This window comes from Dicentrarchus labrax, unplaced genomic scaffold, assembly GCF_905237075.1.
Source record: "Dicentrarchus labrax unplaced genomic scaffold, dlabrax2021, whole genome shotgun sequence".
Classification (NCBI taxonomy): Eukaryota; Metazoa; Chordata; class Actinopteri; family Moronidae; genus Dicentrarchus; species Dicentrarchus labrax.
The window spans coordinates 9,563,729-9,583,816 of NW_026136705.1; the positions used below are offsets into that span (position 1 = coordinate 9,563,729).

At 44.8% G+C, this 20,088-nt stretch overlaps 1 protein-coding gene across 1 annotated transcript in view; it reads right to left on the bottom strand.

The window, feature by feature from the left end:
• The window catches only part of auts2a (activator of transcription and developmental regulator AUTS2 a), a 294,183-nt gene that overhangs the window by 23,773 nt on the left and 250,322 nt on the right, over nucleotides 1-20,088 (bottom strand). Inside the window, 1 exon segment of the mRNA XM_051400367.1 lies at nucleotides 8,649-8,697. Within this exon segment, the coding sequence (XP_051256327.1) occupies nucleotides 8,649-8,697 (49 nt within the window).

Sequence of the window (20,088 nt, forward strand, 5' to 3'; positions counted from 1 at the left end):
GGGGAGGCTGGTTGGGATTTGAGCTGTTTATTTGAACTGCACCGTCGTCCAAACAGTCAGCTGCTTCTCTGCTCCCTCGTCAAGCCTCAGAGCTTAAGCTAGGATTGTGGTGTTGGTGGGGAGAGAACAACTTGATATCCCCCTTTGGGGCAGTGGCTGCCCTGAGCTTGGGTTACTTTAGGGGAACAATGCAGCCTCTGTCCACAGCCTACTACTCAGTGAAGACATGGGCTCAGACAGGCTCGCTAGTGTCAGCCATGGCCAGGGGATTCATACATCACAACACCACACTGCACACTGACTGAGCACAAGGTTTAGGGAAAAAGCTTCTAAACACGGCTTTGCCTCTAAATGGCCGAACAGAGCCCCTGTCTCAGCACGCTAAGAGCTAAACCAGACGTGTACTTCATACCAGCGCAACGACCCGTTTGCAAGCAATCCCTTCTGGGATTTTGGTTTTTGTACAACAGTGTTTACAGTAAAACCTGACACGTGGAATAAAGAGGGGATGCTGGAGCCCCGAAATCAAATAGCTCCCTCCAGGAGCAGCTTAATCTGTAACAGATGGTGACAGTCCGATGGACGTTGATGGGTTTGGGCAGGCTTCTAAGAACAGTGGCCAAAAGCCAGAGATGATGAACCAAAGAATGGTGATAAAATGGAACATTGTGCAGTTTGTTACACTTTGTTTATATCAAATACAGATGCTTTAAAATTTCCTTTCCAGGATACATGCACGCACACATCACCCACAACAACTTAACCATGTCCTCTCCACACTCTCTGCCTAGAGATCACAGTATATCTTGAGATGACACCCAACACCAGGGGGCAATGTTGCATTAAAGGTCTGACACCCCCATCACAACTTCCAGGCACTCCTAATACCTGACCGTATGCAGTCAGTAGCCTGTGGGAATATAATGAAAGGTGAGGGTTGAGACAAATGATAGCCAGGCAATGTGTGTGCAGAGCAGAAACACACGCGAGGGATCTGTGGACTGCTGCTAACAAACCAGGATCCTGCTCTGTAGTCCTCTCTAATCTGCCCTGTGGCTCATCAGGGCTTTATTTCTGCCCTGCATATTTATGAGAATCAGAGAGGGTGAGAAGAGGAAGAAAGATAACCTCTTTTCTTGTGGGAGCAATTAAAACCTTGCTTTCATCAATCCTGATCAGAGTCCTCATGCTCCGTCTCTCTCTCTCAGCTTTCTGTGTCTTAAAGGCTGTGTTTACATGGTCTCTTCTGCAGGACTGACCCTTCTCCGGTGGTGCAGGAGTGGACAGGGAAACTCTTTCCTCTTTCACTCTTCACTTTTTTTCTTTTTACTTTTTAAACAGCACAGCTGTAAGACAGCAGTAGGCGGGGTTGAACCACAAAGTCTGACTCTATGCATCTATGTATGGGTTTCCTACAGTGACCATTGAGGATTACAGAGTTTACAGCAGTTGTCATTTATTGAATGCAGGAAAAGAAAAAAGCTTCAACAAATGCTTTAATGCTTAACAGTTAAAATTTTTAGTATGGTTGCCCTTGTGGCATTGTTTTATCCAATAAACTCTCCATTACCATATAATCTAAAATGGGGGGGTTCTATAAACTTTCAGTTGTCATTCACCATGCTCATCAGGAGGTTGTTTTTTTTTCTTCTCAAAAAGAGACCAAATCCTACTTCATGCTGCTCAAAGCAACTCTAACACTGCTGGGGTGAATCGTTTCACAGCGAACAGTAACATCTTATCCACTGTGTTAATCCCATCTCCTTTTAAGAACATGTGTCTGCAACGCTGCTATGCTGCATTTCTGGGACACAGCCTTCACGTTATTCCCCAGAACCCAAATCCATTTGCTAGAATGACATCATGAGGCAGCAGCGCTTAAAACACTGAGATTTGGAGAGGAGGCGAGATGGAAATGGCTGGAGGGAGAAGACCTTGAGAAGGGAAAAAAGACTGTCAGACACACATGGTGGCTCAAGATAGCAGGGTGGATCATTCCAGACCAGCGCTCCTGCTGTTATGCATGCACACATACACCTCTAAGCCACCATGAGGCCTCATTAAGGCGGCCCGCGCTCTCTCCCTCTTTGGCAATGTCACCTCTGCCGCAGGGACCAAAGACTGACACAGGCATAATTGGCCTGAACACACCAACAGCGCGCTGGGAATGGCTGGGTCTTGATAAGTGGTGTGTGTATGTGTGTGTGGTGCTTTGACCCTGTTAATGCTGCACAGTTGGCAGGAGAGTGGCGGATGTCACATTGGATCAGTGGATGCTAGCAATGGTGATGGGGGAGGACCTCTCCTGGGAAGAGGAGACTGGTGCTTTCAACACCTCCATCCGCCCATCTACTTCCACTATTCTTTAGTAGGGCTGGGTGATTGGCTCAGTCCATTGATGGTAGGGTTTTTTTGGCCGATTTTTGGGTCTTTATTGGATAGGACAGCTGAAGAGTGACAGAAAAGTGGGAGAGAGAGAGAGGAGATGGCATGCAGCAAAGGGCCACAGGTTGGATTCGAACCCGTCGCTGCTGCAGAAAGGACTCAGCCTTGGTACATGGGGAGCTATAGGGCACCCCAATTTTTGCCATTTTATTCTACTGCCTTAATGGTCTGGCTCCCAAGAATGAAAGCCACTGCTCAGCAACAGACCCTCAGCGGCACAGTAACGATAAACACACTGAGCCAAAGACCAAGTGAGGGGACAGCTGTAGAGCAAGAATATTTTCACATCTAACTCGGTCAATTAGGCACAGCACACACACACACACACGTGCAAATATATCGGCAATCGCTTGATCGTGGGCTGAAAGTTACAATGTTGATATATCGCCCAACCCTGTTCTGTAGCATCTTTATTATCAACATATTCTGTTCACCTATAGGCACTGCAGCTTTAATTTGAAAATACAAATAGATTTAGAGTGAGCTAAGAAGTTAGGAAAAAAAACCATAATGTAAAAGTAAAAATTGGATTTTTTAAATCAGCATAGACAAAGAAATCTATGTCTTTCTTAATATAATCGTCAATATTGTCTTTGTAACTAACCAGATTTCTGAATAAACTGAGCATGCTTACATAAATCCTTCTACTTAACCTAGACCAACAGAAACTATGCCACAGAGCGTTACCTCAGAGACCTGAGAGAAACAGACACGTACAGTATTCAGTTGCTCACCATTCAACCTCAACTGCCTGCTAAACCGCCACATATCTCAGTGTGGCAGACACAAGGGGGCCAGCAGGAAAACTAAGGTCTTTCACTTTGATCTCTGGAGTACAGCCCATTCAAATGTTTGTGTTTGAGATGTAGACCTTTAATTTTGGCCTGATGGGTTCCAGGCTCTTTGGGTTTAGCGTGGCATGTCGGATATAGGAGTGTTTACACAGTCTCCTTCCAGCTCTCCTGGTGCTGAAATAAGTGCATTAAGATGGATGGATTTACTTAGTCTCTAACCTCGGGACTCAGTGAACAAACTCTGAATGACCTCTTTGTGTTGCTGGAGGGGATGGAAGGAGACTGGCCCACACTGCTGCGTGTGTGCACCAACAGACCCATTCACAACATCTCCTTAAAACTGATCCTCAATCAACAAACCTCTACCAAGTGGGCACCAACTAGACCCGTGGTCTCACATTCAGTATTTACCTAAGTTATTTGCCAAAATTTCCATAATTAGAACTCTTTGCATATGTTATGATTGTAACAGGTGGCCGAGGAAGAAAAAGACACAAATTGTGGTAAAATAATCAGGATGCATAGTGGTCTGACTATGCTCTGTCTTGGCTAGAAACCTGACTGACAAATATCTTCAATCTACAGAATCACTTTGAGTATAGTCTATTTGTTTCAATCTTTGTAGGGATATTGGATTGTTTATGTTGGATTCATTGCCTTCAGACAACCAAACATGTTCCACACTTTACATTGTGCTCTAAATCATGACAGAAAGCAATAGAGCCTAACAGAAAACATTTTGCACATTAAAAGTGCAAATCCTACTCATACACTTTAGACCCGTTTTAAACCAAACTAAGAAGTCTGGAAGACTGATCCCTTGCAGCCCAGACGAGGACTAATGAGCTGTGATCAATAGAAAAACATTTATTTTGAAATATGTACAGTTGGAAATGTTGCCATATTTCTCTATTTACTGACAGTCACAGTAAATGTGAGCTGTAGACATGGGGGCTGGGCCATTGTTTGCGACAGCGAGGCAGTAAATCAGCCAGTGCTACCCTTGATTTGTTAACCTTTGTTTGGCTGTGTCAGCAGCAGGAGGCATGGCTGGAGCGGCCCCTTTCATGGTCATAAAATACTGCCTTTCTCTCTGTAGTTGCAGCCATGGAGAGGAAGAAGAGGGGGTAAGGGGGCTTCCCTCTGTGCGGCACAGGATATTGAGCTTCCTTTACCCCTTAGAGATACCTTAAATGCTCATAGCGGGGGACGGGTAACCAGCAGAAATGGCTGGAATCTGCTTCAGTGATCATTCAAACTTGAATCCTTCAGATCCCTGTCTTATTACTCAAAACATGCACATTATTAAATATCAAAAGAGAATTTTGATTTGAATTAAGCTTGTGTTTGAGCCAAAACAACAATAGTGCTTTATTTCAGCAGTTATGTCTCTGGAGGGAGGGGGCAGCGACCTCTCTGTGACCTCCCAGCCCCTGGCAGAGAAAAAGAGACCGTCCTTGACTGCAACCGTTCAGAACGCACGAAAGGCTAATGGTAGTCAGGTCATCTTTCCACTGCGCATCAGGTCAAGTTCCACAGGCAGCCCTGATTTCTTGACACAGAAACCCGCACAGACGGCAGAGGTCAGCATGAGGGCAGTGCAGGCAGCCTGGGGCAGTAAACCAACACTGGTGCTGTGAAAGGCCAACCTTCTCTTTCCAGTCCACTGAATGAGTTAGGGAGCTGCCTGGGTGATTTGTGGCATGATTGTTGCTCTCTATATCACTTGAGATTACAGCAGGTGGCAGCCCACAGCCTGGAAGCACACACAGCTCTATCACTAGTCCACCTCTCAGGAAACAGAGAGAGAATGAGGCAGAGAGAGAAAAACAAGCCCTCAGCTCCCTCCCACACAGCAGTAATACGCTCACAGGCAATTTCGCTGCCAGCAGAGCTCTCTATGACAATCCAGGGAGCTCTTCAGCTCTGATATCTGCCACAAAAGTTCACCTCCGCTTTTCTCTTTCCACTATTTTTTTAAACAATGCCATCAGTGCTGCAAATTACACCTTCCACATCGCACATTATTCTCTCCCCTGGTGACAGACGCACTCAAGCCCGACACACTTCACCAGCGGCGCTCTTCACGCTGGCGTCAGCCCCGGGTCTCGCTGTAGCACCGCTTCATTTTCACATTAACTCCAGTAAAGCATGGTGAAATCAGCGCTGTGCTGAGGGGGGGAAACTGAGAATCACTACACTGTGCACTTCAATTCACCTCCGCACTGAACTCGGTCTCATCGTAGACACAGCTGCAGGAGATGTCTCACGAGGGACTAGCTTCTCCAACATATCTACCAAATGAACTCTTAGAAAAAATAGCGCTCATTCTAAAATCACATGATGAAGTCATCTCTCATTGTGCCCATGATTTAAATGTGACTTGGATGATGTATAGGCAGGTAAAAGGTAATTAGAAATGGTTTTTAAAGAGATTGCATTGCTTAGTCTTGTATTTTCCATTGTCTTTACTCAAAAACCTCCTTAAGATACCAAACAGACTATCTATAGAGGCACACACCAGACTCAACAGTTCACAGATGAGAACATTTTCAAGCCTGCTCTTGATTAATTGCACAGCAGAGCTTTTTAAATGTCATCCAGCATTATCTTAATCTTGCTGCTGGGGCTACGCTCAACAAACAATGCACAGTGAGCTTAGTCTCTGCTCTCCAGTGACCTAGCCGAGTCTCTGTCATGGCTTGTGGATTGACAATATCATAAAGGATGGGAATGTAACCGGGTGACAAGATATTACTGCCCTGGGACACAGCTTTAATCATTTGATAGATCTGTCTACAGGCCTTTGTGGCGACTCACTGTGCTGGTTTGTCATCATCAGTATCTGTGCAACCCAGCACTTCAATCCACTCCCTGGACAGCAGTCATAGACTTAATAAGGCTTGGTTACTGATTTCCACCCACAGCAGCTTGGAAGCAGCTTATACTTTAAAAAAGTTGTTTATTTCACTGGTGGCCAACAGACTACACCACATCTTTTTGACTGGTGCTTACTCTCCTGCAGAGCAAATGAATCAGGTTAGCTAGCTGACACCTGCAGGCACATTGACAACCGCGGTAATTAGAGCTAACATTTAATGACTCTTAGTTAATGAAATCTATTCCTGGGCAAACTGAACCCAGAGTGAGCTGGAAGGAAGGAGAAAAACAGCGAGGCAAAGCAGAGAGTGATGGTGACTTTAAGCTCCACATTAGACAACTGTGCACAGTTGACACCGATGGCCCCGAGGTGAAGCTGACACAAGAGGGGAAGAAAACAAATCAACGTCTGAAAACACAAAAGCCGCATTCTCATCAGTTGGATTTTCTTTTTAAAATGCAGTGTAGGCCTCGGGCGGACAGAAAAAAAAAACAGTGGCTTTTGAGGGAGCATGAAAAATACACTGTAATTACGGAGCAGGTGAGAAGGCTGTGAGATTAAAAGATGAGGGACCAGCACTAAGTCTTCAAAGAGACCTGATGTTGCCCTTGGCTGATTTCCAGTCTTGCTGCAGAGAAAAAAGCCAACAGTCAGTCATTACCAAAGCTGCACATCAGCTGCTGAATTACAATGGCCTCTTCAATGCTTTGTTGGTTTAAGGTATGTCCATGTCTTACCTTTGTTCCAGTCAGTCACAATATTATTAATAATAATGGCACTGAGTCTGGAATCAGCCTTTGGCTCATCCACCAAGAATAATATACATTCTGTCATTCTGCCAAGTTATGTCGCTTTTTCTTTTTCTTGAACTACGTGTCATTAAAGCCTGATTTATTCACCAAAGACTATTTTCCTCTATTTCTGACTTGTGGGTAAAGCTGTATTCTTACACCATTTACTATGGATTTCAAGACATGGAAACTAATAACTCATATGTGCAAGTTGCTCTGCAGAATCAAGGTTATAGTTATATTGCAGAACTACATATAATAAATTAGCTGTTGCTTTGTTTGGCACCTGTTTTTCCTGTCATGGCTTTTTTCAGCCATATGTGGAACCCTAAAGCCCAATGAACATTTCATGTGTACCAACAAGAAAGTCTTTTTTGCACCTGCCTCTGGGCAAATATTGACACTCATCGTCCCACAAACCAGCCTATCTCGACATTTTTGTTGGGGCTGTTGCTTGTACCGGGGTTTGGTTGCATTAGAGTAATGGTAATCCCCTCCAACAAAAACCCACCCGACTCTTTTAATCTCAACACCCCCCTCCATCAAAATGCCACTGGTCCTGGCTCTCCCTGCACCTGGATTCTTTTACTTGCCTTTTGCAATAGCGGAGTGCATTAGCATATGGCAGGAGAGGAGGAGGGGACGGAGATGGTAAAAGGGAAGAAAAGAGGGGATATTTAAATGGGAATAGGGGCCAAGAGAGTGGACTATCATGCAGCAGAGAGAAAGCGTATTTTGTGTACTGTTTCCCCAGTCAGGTCCTTTCATAGAGGAGGAGAGAGGAGGCCCCTCTGTTGATTTAGGCTGCACAAAGGGGGCCTTAATCCTTTGAAAGGGGAACCAAATCAGTCCACAGAGAAGCACGTTCAAAAGGAAACCTCCCTGTCAAGCATGGCCATTGAGCCACCCCAATGGACGCCACAAATCAAGCCCTGGAGGGAATCAAAGGCCAGAATGTGGGAAATGTGTTCGGAGGTCTGTGCGGTGGAAAGTGCAGGGCCACGAGGAAGAAGGAGTGGGGGGGACACAAGGACCTATCATCAGCAATCGGCCCTGTTACTGCCACGGCCCTGAAGGGGTCATAACCCTCGTCTCAGAGCCTCTCTCCTGCCCTGTGTGGAAACTCCCCCCCATTACAGAGGAATGTCCATTCACGCGGGGCACCTCCATTATCCCTGAGCCAGAGAAAATGGGGCTGCTTTTAACAGCAAATTAGTGACTTGATAATGAGGTCACATGTGGTGTTGGCACACTGAGGCCATAAACAGATGCCTCTCCTGCCCTTACTCCATTCCTTGCAGCATTACTACATCCTCCTCCTCTTCCTCTGGCTGCAGTACAAGTCCTGGTGCATCTCAGCACATTTACAACAAAGGGTCACCAACGCTGCACACTGCTTCATTTCACATATCACATGTATGTAATAACATAAAGCCTACATGACCTTGTTTTCACATTTTAAATATTGCATTTGGCAGAAAGAGAGATTTTCATGTTGACAAAGCAACAAGCTGTATTTTATACCTGTGCACCTTGTGTGAACTGGATCCGCTTTATAGATGTGATCCATTGTTGCTGTTGTGTTATTTTAAATGACCACTCATGAATATGACAACCACTGCGCTGGGACAATGCATACCAATTTTAACACAGTAATAACACCAGGGAAATGGCAATACACCTGCAGCATCATACTGAAAACATTTCGGCACAGCATAAAGAATAAAAAGCCTGTACCTTTAACTGCAGCTGTGCTGAAAAATTTCTCTGAGCTGGCATCGGAAACCTGGAAAAGAGGAGAATAAAATGAGCAAAACATCACATGCAGTAAAGCACAAAACCTGAATGAAATATCATTTTCCACCAAAATATCCAGACCCACTCCCAGAGAGTGTTTCTGGGCACGATTCAGAGCAATGACTGCTGACTGAGAGGACTTAATTGGGTAATGGTAAATAATTATTATTTCACCAGAATTAAATTTTTAAATAAACCTTAATCCTAAATTCACCAAGATAAGATTTGTGATCTTACTTTATTATACATCTGACAATTTGCAGTCAATCTATGCTGCAGCAGTCTCCAATGTCAAACTTAAACCGGTTTAAGACGACACACATCCAGCATCCGCATCCTGTCATACTCAAATTGTGTCCATAATTATTTGAGAAATCTGAGCATCATGATCAGAACCAATACTGGATATCAGACTGAAACAAAACAAGTGGCTCTTCATATTCAGGCCACTTGATGGCACTGTTGCTTCGTGACAAAACAAATCCATCCGTTCTCCAAGCAGAGCACCAACAGCGTCACTGTGTTAGAATAAAACGCGCTGTGATGGGATTTAAACCTGAATTACAAAATAAAAGGCTCATATTGGTGAAAATCAAGTTATATTTCCACCACGTCATTTAAGTGAAAGATTATTAGTTATTAGTAACTACAGGTTGCAGGGACAGGGAAGAAACAGGACAACACCCGTTGAGCTGCACACGGGTGAGACTGACTGACAGGTTTCTCGGAATAAAATGATTTTCTGAGAACTGGCTTTAAGCATCCCCTCGCCTTGGATTTATTTCATGATAAATTACGAAAACATGATGTTAAGGCTTTGACGGCAGGGTTAGATTTCCTTGTGCTATAATAACCTCAATGACAGGAATATTCCAAATCTGCGTCCAGTGACAGCTTTATGCGATTATCCCAACATATGTTTGTTATTAAGTATTAGAATAACTCAATCTAAATTAAGAGAGAATAGTGCGAATAGACAACTAAATTCATGTTGTTTTATTGTTAGATATAAAAGCTTGTAATGAATCAGGTATTCATTCACTAATGCAACAGTGACAGAATGTAAACAATGAAAGCTGCAGAATAAATGACAGCAGGAGAGGTGGCATGAAAATGGTTACAATTAGACATATTGCACTCAGACCATCCTGCACACTATCACACACAATGAAAGCCAAGATTAGAAGCAGCTCGGAGCCAGCGCGCATACCTTTGATGTGGCAAGGTTAGCAAGGAGGCAAATAAGTGAGGATATTACTTTCTCGGTCTGGTAAATATGGCCTCGTTTCACATTCTGCTTTTCAAATAATATAATCCACACAAGAGGCGGCGAAGTCTACTCCGTTTAAATTGAGGACAGCCATGCGGAGAGAGAAGAAGCCTTTCCAAGAAAAAAAAGATCCAAAGCCGTTCACAAAGCTACTGCGCCTTTTGGACAAAGGGAACCATGTGTCTCGCCACGGAGAGCTTCTGCAACAGCACTGAGGCGACCAGAGAAAAAATCCCTTCATCCACCTTTCTTTTCTTGCTTGGGACACAATGTGATTTTTTTTCTTTTCCCACGTATATTCTCCTGTCGGAAATATCCGGGAGAGGTAACAAACAGGATCCGGGAGGGTTCGTGTGTCGGTGCGCAGAGAGGGGCTGCGTCCGACGGAGCAAACCAATCCAACAAAGCGCACTGCCAGTTTCCTCTGCACAGACAGAGACGGAGGCGAATCACACGAGCAGTGAGCAAAAATTCACAAGGTACAAGCCCGCCGTCGCTGTGTGTTCAGCTGCTCTCTCTGACGGATCCCGGTCGTGGGCACACAAGAGCCTCTCCCCATCCGCTCCCAAGCAGCACACAAACTCCCATTCATCCAGCGACTGCCTGCCTAAGTGCTGCTGCTGCTGCCTTCACGGTCGGGTCCTCCCACTTCCTGATTTCCAGGCGGACTTGAATCCAACCTCAGTCGTGCTCCTTCAGAAGACAAACACACTCGTGTCTTTGGGGCTTCCGAAACGCTTGGAGCTGGATTGCAGAGGCGCACATCAGCGCTTTTAGCTTTTGCGTAAATGGCGCGCAAAAGGAGAGACAACAGCGCACCACAGCTAGATAAGGAGGCAGAGAGGGAGAGAGCGAGAGAGAGAGAGGGAAGAAGAGAAAGGAGGGAGGGAGCGGAGAGCTGAGGCAGAAATGTATTCTTTCTTTCACTCTGTACCGAGTGAGATGATGTCAGCCCCTAATGAATTCCCCAGTAGGGTGCTGCTACCGTGAGGGGAGGAAAAACAAAACGCTCCTTTATGAGCAGCATGCACCTCCTCGCAGCCCACAGGCGCTGTCTACCTCTTGGATCAACTAGCACTCTCCACTGGCCTGAAGGGAGGTCAGCTGGTAATATAAAAAGCACTTTGGGTCATTCAGCCTTCAATTTGAGCTTTCTGTAGCCCACCCTGACAGACCTAACAAGCATCCACCTCTGACACTGCAGACCTAAATCACGACTACCACGTTTATCATTTGGTGATCATTTTAAAAAGGCCTGGAGGATTTTTTTTTCTTAGGTTGCCCACCCAGAGTCACAACAAAACATCCCTGCTGGAGCAGGCTAAAAACACCTTCTAGCTGTTTCTCAGTGTTGATGCCACGGTGTGTGTATTTAGAAGGGATCCCACAGATTTAAGGTGGGACACTATCCTGTTAATATTCACACAGCAGGCCTGAAAGTAATATTTACCCGAGAAGCAACAGTGCTCACTCTTCCTCACCTCATTCCCTAACATTTAACATTCCTGGAAAATCCTCTTAATAGTGCAAACCCTTGCATCCTATAGCTTGTCTAATGAGCATTAACCCACTGACTGGGAGGTCAATGGATGTACAATAGAGTCACATCGCAAAGTCTTTCCCTGCCAGTTCAGCCCAAGCAACCACAGAGCAGAAAACAGACTTAGCTCATAGCTGAGATGCTAATCCGTCCCTCGGTAACAGAGAGACCGAGGGGTCCGTTGGCTGGCTTGGACCAGGCATACAAACATGAAGTCATGGGAAATGGGATATACAGTTGCCTGAGATTCAGAGTGGCATAACAAATCCTCACACATCAGAGTCAACACAACGGCACTTTTGTCCAAACTGCAGTCAGATGCACAGTCGGGTCAAACTGAAAAGTTTACATTTAGCAGAAAATGATTTATCCATATTAACTTACAATGGACTTGGCATAAGCTGTTCATTGACACACTGATGACATACAGAACAAAAAATGTGAAGTATCATCAGGGGCTGAGAGGGATTGGCCTCAGGTGGCCAGTTAAAATCCAGCCACTTGGTTCAGCTACAGAGCATAAAGGCTGTGGTCACAAAGGGCCTGGGAGAAAGAACACATGCTCATGTGTTCATCAAGTTAGAGGCTCCTGCTATGTATCCTTGTATGTTTCACAGATGTATACATTGTGTATCAAACAACTTAAACTAATGAAGTCATTAAGCTCTGGCTCACAGTTGCTCATACGCTGTGGGAAAACGTCTTTGATAACTACAGTGAGATTATTTGCCGTACAGTGCCACGGTTCATGCACAAGTATAACGGAAGTGCACTAAATCATGTCTAAAATTAGTTGCAAATGTACTAACTGTGGTTACATGTAATTAGAACACAGGGATTTTTATGTTTGAAGCGGTGATTGTGATGAAACTTCAAGAGCACAGTGGTTTGGCTTCAAACGCATGACATGGCTGGCTTCAAGATATGTATTTATACGACTGCCACCGACAGAAAATGGCTACCAGTCGTTTCACAGGCCTGTGCAGGAGCAGCAGCAGCAGCTATGAACAAGCTGCTGTTCTCCATTTTAAATGGTCATTATCAGATTTGAGAGCGACCACAAGTCTGTGATTACAGCCACACTGCCAAACAATCGGCCTCCGGATCTCTCACTGCACATTATTTTTAATTCAAATGAAACGATGACAGAGATGAACACACATAAAAATGAGAACCCTGCACAGTTTCACATGGAAAAACATCGTCTGTGCAAGAGAATGAAGCAGTGAGATCAAACGCAATGTCTGGATGTATGAAATGTATCTCAGTAATTGCTGTCTGGGCACGTAAGTTCTGTCTATAGACCATCAGCTTCACACTGACATTTTGTCATCTTTTATTCCTTTTTTTGGATGCTGATTCTCCGCTTCAAAGAAACCAGAGGCATGTTTGTCTCTCCCCCCACAACCATGGTTTAATTTTACAGGAACTCTCTCCTAGATTACAATCACAGGGGACCGGCTCGACTTCATGAGCCTTCCTGCCATTATGCCAAATCTACCCTCGTTTGAAATATTACTGATAAGTGTAACATGAGTGCTGGCAATGTAATATGTTAAAAGCTCTTATTACGTTTGTCGGTTGACTCAGACCTCTGTCTTTACATGGGGGAAAAAAATCTCATGATTTAAATTAAGATTGGATGCTGAGGCCAGGAAATGGAAACAGAATTTTGAGTCATCATCAGCGGTGAATAATCACCATCTCAGGTAGGGGTGGGTATTTCAGAAACAGTTTCACCTCATAGTGAGGTCTCTGAGAATTAAACACTGTAACTCCTGTACCAGACAAAGTACTACAGATAAACATAAGTTGACAAAACTGAGTCTAAAGTCATGCAAATGGCTCTGTGAGGCTGTGCTTAGGCATAGCTGTGCTTTGAGCTAATATGCTCACAATAATAATACTAATATGCTGATTTTAAGCAGCAAAGTAAGAATACATCATCAGAGCACTACGAAATTTGCGCCAATTCATGGAGTAGAGATAATTCACAGGCTAGGTGATGGTAGATGAAAAGTCAAGAATCAACATAATATCAATCTATTCCATAGTTGTTGAGATATTTTACTAATAAACATCATTGTCTATCTTATGCTAGCACTAGATAAAATGGCAGGTTCACCAAAGTCATTCATATTCACCTTGCACTGTGAATGCCTGCAGAAAATTTCATGGATCTACATCCAGTAATTGTTGGATTATTTCAGTCTGGACCAAAGTGTGGCAGTTACCCATGGACAGACAGCTAGGGTTACTAAAAGTAAATTATATACCTTGCATATTGGCTTGGTAAAAATATTAGGGACTTGCTAATACATCCAAAGCCTCTCAAAGTGTCCTATATCATTCATACTGTATCATATTTCCACATGATTATCCATCCTGAGAATCAGATTACATGTGAAAGAACAGGTGAACTAAAAGGAGAACACCAGACAAGACCTGTTTATAACCTTAGCAATAGATATTTAAATCAATACTTATGTTCCAGGTGGATACACTGGAACATTATGATTGGCAGTGTATCACAGGCAGGCAAACAGTGGAAGATCCTGTTTCATTATGTTTCAGTGGCTGTTTACACACAATCTATTGGAATTAACTAAATAATGCTTGATAAAAAACACATACTGCATGCAGCTCAAAGTAAATAAAACCTGTTTTACATGGACTTTTTTAAAATAAATCCATGTCTTCTCAGAGGAGGGGGTGGGATTAGTTCACACCCTCCTTGTTGCTTAAGATCTGAAATGTCCAAATGTTGCAGTGCAATCTAAGAACTGTGAAATATTTCTAATTGAACACATAAACCCACACACTTGGAATTGCCAACATCGCTTCTCCCAGCAATTCGAGGGCGGAGTGAGGATGTTTTTTTAAATTAATTTTATTTTTTTTTTACATCTGACCTTATCTTCCAGAGCCTGCAACTGGGTTGTCAATGACAACTGTCTCTAATCTCTACCCCTCCCAACAAGCAGCACTGACAGGCCCTTTCTTCCCAATTCCTCAGACACGTAGCCAGACATAAATTAATCTGTCACTCACTGCTAGTATTAATGTGGGGATGACACATGGTTGTGCAAGCAAACACACACACACACACACACACACACAGACAAAGACAAATGCACCCAACATTAAAAACCGTTATACAAACTGGGACACCATAGCATGCCAAAAGTAGAAAAAGCCTTTGGAAAAGCTGACAGTCTTCTCTGTTAAACTGCATCCATCAAATATCCTGACAGAGAATGGGAGATTTAAGGACTTGAGAATTTCCATCTGCATTCCCACAGACATGCTTTTCAATATTAAACCTGTAAATAACAATCCCGAAAATGAATCTCTAGTTTGCCCACTTATTTCAACCTGGGCTTATCACACAGGATGTGATTGGCACATTCTGGGAACGTTTAGGAAGATTGACGGACGCAGGGATGAAAGCATCCATATGATCCAATGACAATACCTCTAAAAGCAGATCCTTTGTGAGCTTCCTGAGCCAAGAGATATGAAACTCACATCATATGTCAGCCTGGGTAGCAGTGGAAAAGTATTTTTTCCGGTTGTTAAAAGCCTGTAGAGACTATGTTATCTGCTTATCTGTATCTGCTTATCTCCCTGTGGTCTCTGAAAGCAGGCCGAGGCCGTAGGAGTTCAAGATAAATGGCCTGATCAATGGCAGACATTATCTGGATCTGGTAGGCAATAATCAGATCCAGTTGACATTGCGGGCGCAGAAAGAACTGGCCTGTCAGCGAGAACAAACCTACTTCACTGGCCATCAGTCTAATGTCGCTGCCGTGGGACTCACTTTGGAAAACAATGCAGACAAGAAAATTGGTTTAACCTTCCCTGCCTCAAATGCTTTGGTTACATCCCTAATGCAACCCCCTCCAACACACCCACAACCCCTCACCACCACTCAGCCCAGTCACAAGAGAAATGGAGACCCTTTTGCCTAAATTACAGGCATTGCCTGTGGAATGTGGGCTGCGATGCCATGGATAATTTCAGGCCAGTCAATCACTCCCTCCCATTCTAACAGAAAGGAGCATATGTGCTGCTACCCGCCTCAAAACACACACACACACACACACACACACACACACACACACACACACACACACACACACACACACACACACACAACTACACAGATCAGGCATGATTTACCTTTAACATTTTCATTTAATGTCAGTATAATTACTAATTCTGAAATCCAAGCACAAATTATTTTAAAGGCCAAATATTGAAACGAAGCATGTGACAGAGAAATCCGAATTTTAATGTGCTGGATTTTAAGAGAGTATTTGTTTGTGGTTTTTACTTTGATCTCTACATCACGTCAATGTCCTTGAAAGTATTTGTGCAGCACTACTCTACTGTCTGCCCGTTGAAATGGTGGAACAGTGTAAACAAGATTCAGTGCTGCCTGTCATACAAATTCATTGTTAAGCTTATTCAGTACAACCTCATCAAGCTGTAGTGTCATTTGAGCTCAATGACAAAAAAAGAAAGGATTATAAGCCTCTTTTAATTTGACCCCAATTTTCTCTCTGAAGCTCTACAGTGGAACCATATCGCAGACAGACAAAACACTCTTAACAGATAACCCGCTGCATGACGGACCCCCAGCTTTAATTTTTCTCCCTAATCTGCATGTCTTTATATTTGCGAAGACCCAGCAGACATCTACAACCAAAGAACCGTGGTGCTGGAACCCCCCGTGAGGCCTTGACTTAATACTAAGCAAGAGCAACTGCGCTGGCAGGGATAATATTTTCCCTTTTTGTTTCTTTCTTCTCAGTGGCGTGATGGGAGCAAGGAGACAAGGGGAGGCAGGGAGATAAAGGAGGAAGAACTAGAGAGGAAGAGAGCGGGGAAAAAAACAAAACAGGAGGAGACAGGGAGAGACAGACAAGACAGAGAGAGGGGGAAGGAGCCGAACAGGGAGGTAGTGGGAAGAAAAGGAAAGGAGAGAAACAGCCTGCTGTGTCTTTTAAAAAGGAATGACTACAGGAAAGCACTGAGGAAATCACCACTAAGGCACTGTATTAAAACTTGTCTGACCCTCTGCAGACCCCCCGAGTGATTTGCCCGGCTGGAGGAGTATGGTCGGAGGGATTAGGGCTCTGAAACGCTCCGTCAAGACCATTCTGTCAGGCACCAACGGAGACAGCCCCAGTCATCCACGCGCACCCCCCACACTCCACTCAAACAAGCCTCTCCAAGGCTCTCTCTATGCTCAACAGCTCCAGAGTGGGGGCCTGATGATAGGCTCTCTAGGGGGACACAAGATGGGCCAGGGACATCAAAAGCCAGCAGGGTGACAGACAGCAGTGAGGTCTTTGCCCGTCCTCCCCCAACATTCCCTTTTTTCTCTTTCTGTTGCTGTCCTTCTCTCTCCCCTCATCTCATCCCAGGCCCCCGCTGGCCATTGAGGGGTTTCTAATTGCATTTTGCAGGGCTTGAGCTAAATAAGGTCCTTGTTCTGTCTACAGTAGCCTCCCTGCTGGGGGGCTGAACGATGGGAGGGAGAGAAATGGGAAGTTAAGGCCCCTTTGAGACAAGAAAAAAGAAAACACAATGCGAACACGAGAAACTTGGCATGTCACAAGAGAGGGAGATGATCTGCGACCCATCTGAATGAACATGTAGCTGGGAATGTTGATTGTTTTTTCAGACTCCTTGTCACTCAGTGGTTGACAGGTGATCCGTGCCACGTCCCCTTTAGAGTTCCTCAAAAGAAGAACTCTTTTTCACACCACACTCTGCTGATTCCTCTGTATGAAAGAGGCCTTATGGTTGTGGTTGGAAAAGGTTGTGTGTGCGTGAGCATGTGTGCTGCGGAGGATCTGAGCCTCTATCGTGTGACAGAGTGTTTTAACATGTCAGAGTCCACTGAGACAGCGCTTGGATATCCACCCTGACCTCGTCGCCCCTCTGCAGCTCGTCTCCCCCTCGGTGTAACACTAGAACATGGGAGACTGGTTGAACAAGAGGAAGGCTGTGTGTGTCCATGTGAGTGTGTGTGTTTGAAGACAAGCAATTTTATCTGTGAATCCTTTCCCCGGTGGTGTGTCCGTACAGCGGGAAAAGTGAGCTGGTGGTTGTGACCTACATGTGGAGCTGGTTGCGGGCCAGAGACTGGGGCCACGGCTGGGCTGCAGGGGGTCTGTCTGTTGACAAGAACGGGAGGCCTCTTCCACTTTGAAGCCCTGTATATTTAAATATTTCATGACCCCCTCATCTCCAGCCCCTTTTATCGGATTTGCGCTCTGGCTCGTGGCTGCCTTTCATTAATAGCACAGCGAGAAGAGTTAGTGTCGATCTAATGCCCCCATCAGCAAGGCAGATCTGAGAAAGCCTCTCCCATACCCGGGCCCTTTTTGCACTCAGCATATCTGGAAGACGATCTCGTTAAATGCTAGTAACAATTACACCAATTACAGATAAGCCTAAGTGTGTCAAAGCCAAAACATGATGTTTACAATGATTAGCATGCGGTGTTATCAGCAGGGATGGTAATCAACACTAGTGCCTGGTGCTTCAAAAGATCACAGGGCTCTTTATCTGTCACTATCGATAAAAGGCCACCGGCTGAAGGCAGACCTGAGCGTAGCTGTCATGTTTGGCACCAGATCATACTGCTGGTTCCTTGCTTCAGTTAAAGTAAAGCAGGTTTGACAGAAGATTTTTCAGGATGTCACAGGAACGTACAATGATATCAAATGAAAGAACATCACAGCTTGCCACACCCTTATTGTTGTTCATTATCATCAAAGGCATCACAAAGAAACTCTCTTAGGATCTCACTAAAGCACTCATGACTCTGCTCTTCCAGTAAACAATCCTGGTTATCAGATCAGCACATGTAAACGATGTGCTTCTCCAGCAGTGAAGTGGAGCGCAGCGTGGGCCAGTAGATTTCCACGAGGGCGCGTGCTGGCATGGCGCAGGGCACCAGTCTGGAAATGTGTCTCAGAGACTGGTGACCATGACATAAGGCCCTGCTTGTCTGCTTGTAATAGAGATGCCTTTGAGAGCGTCCTGCATCTGCCCGCGGGACACATTCCACGCTTTCCTCCACAAACTCTGCGCCGCCGTCAGGCTCTGGGTCCTAAATGTGCACATTGTGAGGCTGCCCCGCTGGCTGCCTGACAGCAGCACATTCACCATGGGGTTATTTGAGTGGACCCAGGCTCCCAGGGCACAGATAGAGCGTGTTTTCTCTCTGAAAGCGTGTGTGATACTTTGTGAACTGGTATGTTGTTTGTGTTGTTTGTAATGATATACTGTTTTTACTATGACAAGCACACGCACACAAAATGTAATTGTGTTAAACGATCCACCTTAGAGTTTGTTTGTGTTATTAAAGCAATACCCGGAGAGGCATACAGTGTGTGCCAGTGTGTGTGACGAAAGACTGAAGAACTTGTGCAGTTTCCTTTCAGCATGTGTGTGAGTTTGTATTTGCAGCCTGGGGTCAGTGGGGGCCATAGGGGACCATCAGTGTTAAGGGCCACCCAGGCCACAGCCAGCACTAAACCCAATCATCAGTGCCTGTCTCAGCTGGGCTTACCATGTACTGTGTTTACCAACACCAAGCTTCGACAAGATGATCTGGGGCAGCTTGCTGTCTGTCTCACACACGCTCTCTCTCTCGCTGACAAACACACACACACACACACACACACACACACACACACACACACACACACACACACACACACACACTCAGCCTGTAAGAGGATTTGCACTGGCAACAGGGACAGGCTGCTTCGCTTATCCAGAGAGAAAGCTGCAGCACCACACACAGCTTGACCCCACCTCACATGCCTCACTGCACAGGTAAACACACACACACACACACACACACACACACACACACACACACACACACAAGATTCCCTGAAGGAAACTGCGGTTTGGCCCGGCCTTTGCTGGTTCCACTGACAGAGGGGTAAATAATTAGTTATATAATACAGTTTTTAATCAGTCCAGTCCATTGGTCCACAATGATCACACAGTTTTAGCCAAATTTTAGCTTTATGATCTGTGCCGATGGGTTTAAACTCAACAGTAAAACAACAAACATTTATTCTCACTGAAATCAGAATGTTCAGTTAGCATGTGAAATAATGCACCAAGTTATTTATGAATGCACAATAACTTTGCACTAAGCACCACCATATCAAGCTGCTAACTCGTGGTGTTCTAAATTCAAACCAAGATTTGAAATCAAACAACAATTTTGCTGTCACGTGTTTTTATTGTGTCCTAATTTTAAAGCTAGTTTGCATGCTTCAACAATAAAAGGTTTTGAATGGAACTGTAAGCAGAAGCAGCACTGGTTGTGTTTTCCTCTGCTGTCTACTGATTAGTCTGCTCTGATGGCCACATTGTTACGTGGCAACAGAGGGCGGTTGGTTGGCTGGCCCTGAGGAAGTCATTCAGAGCGAGTTCACTGACTCTGACCAGGGATATTAGAGGAGCGTCTTTTAGTCATGCTCGATGGAGTCCAGGCTCTGACTCCACTAAAGCCTCTGGTCTGCAGGGGA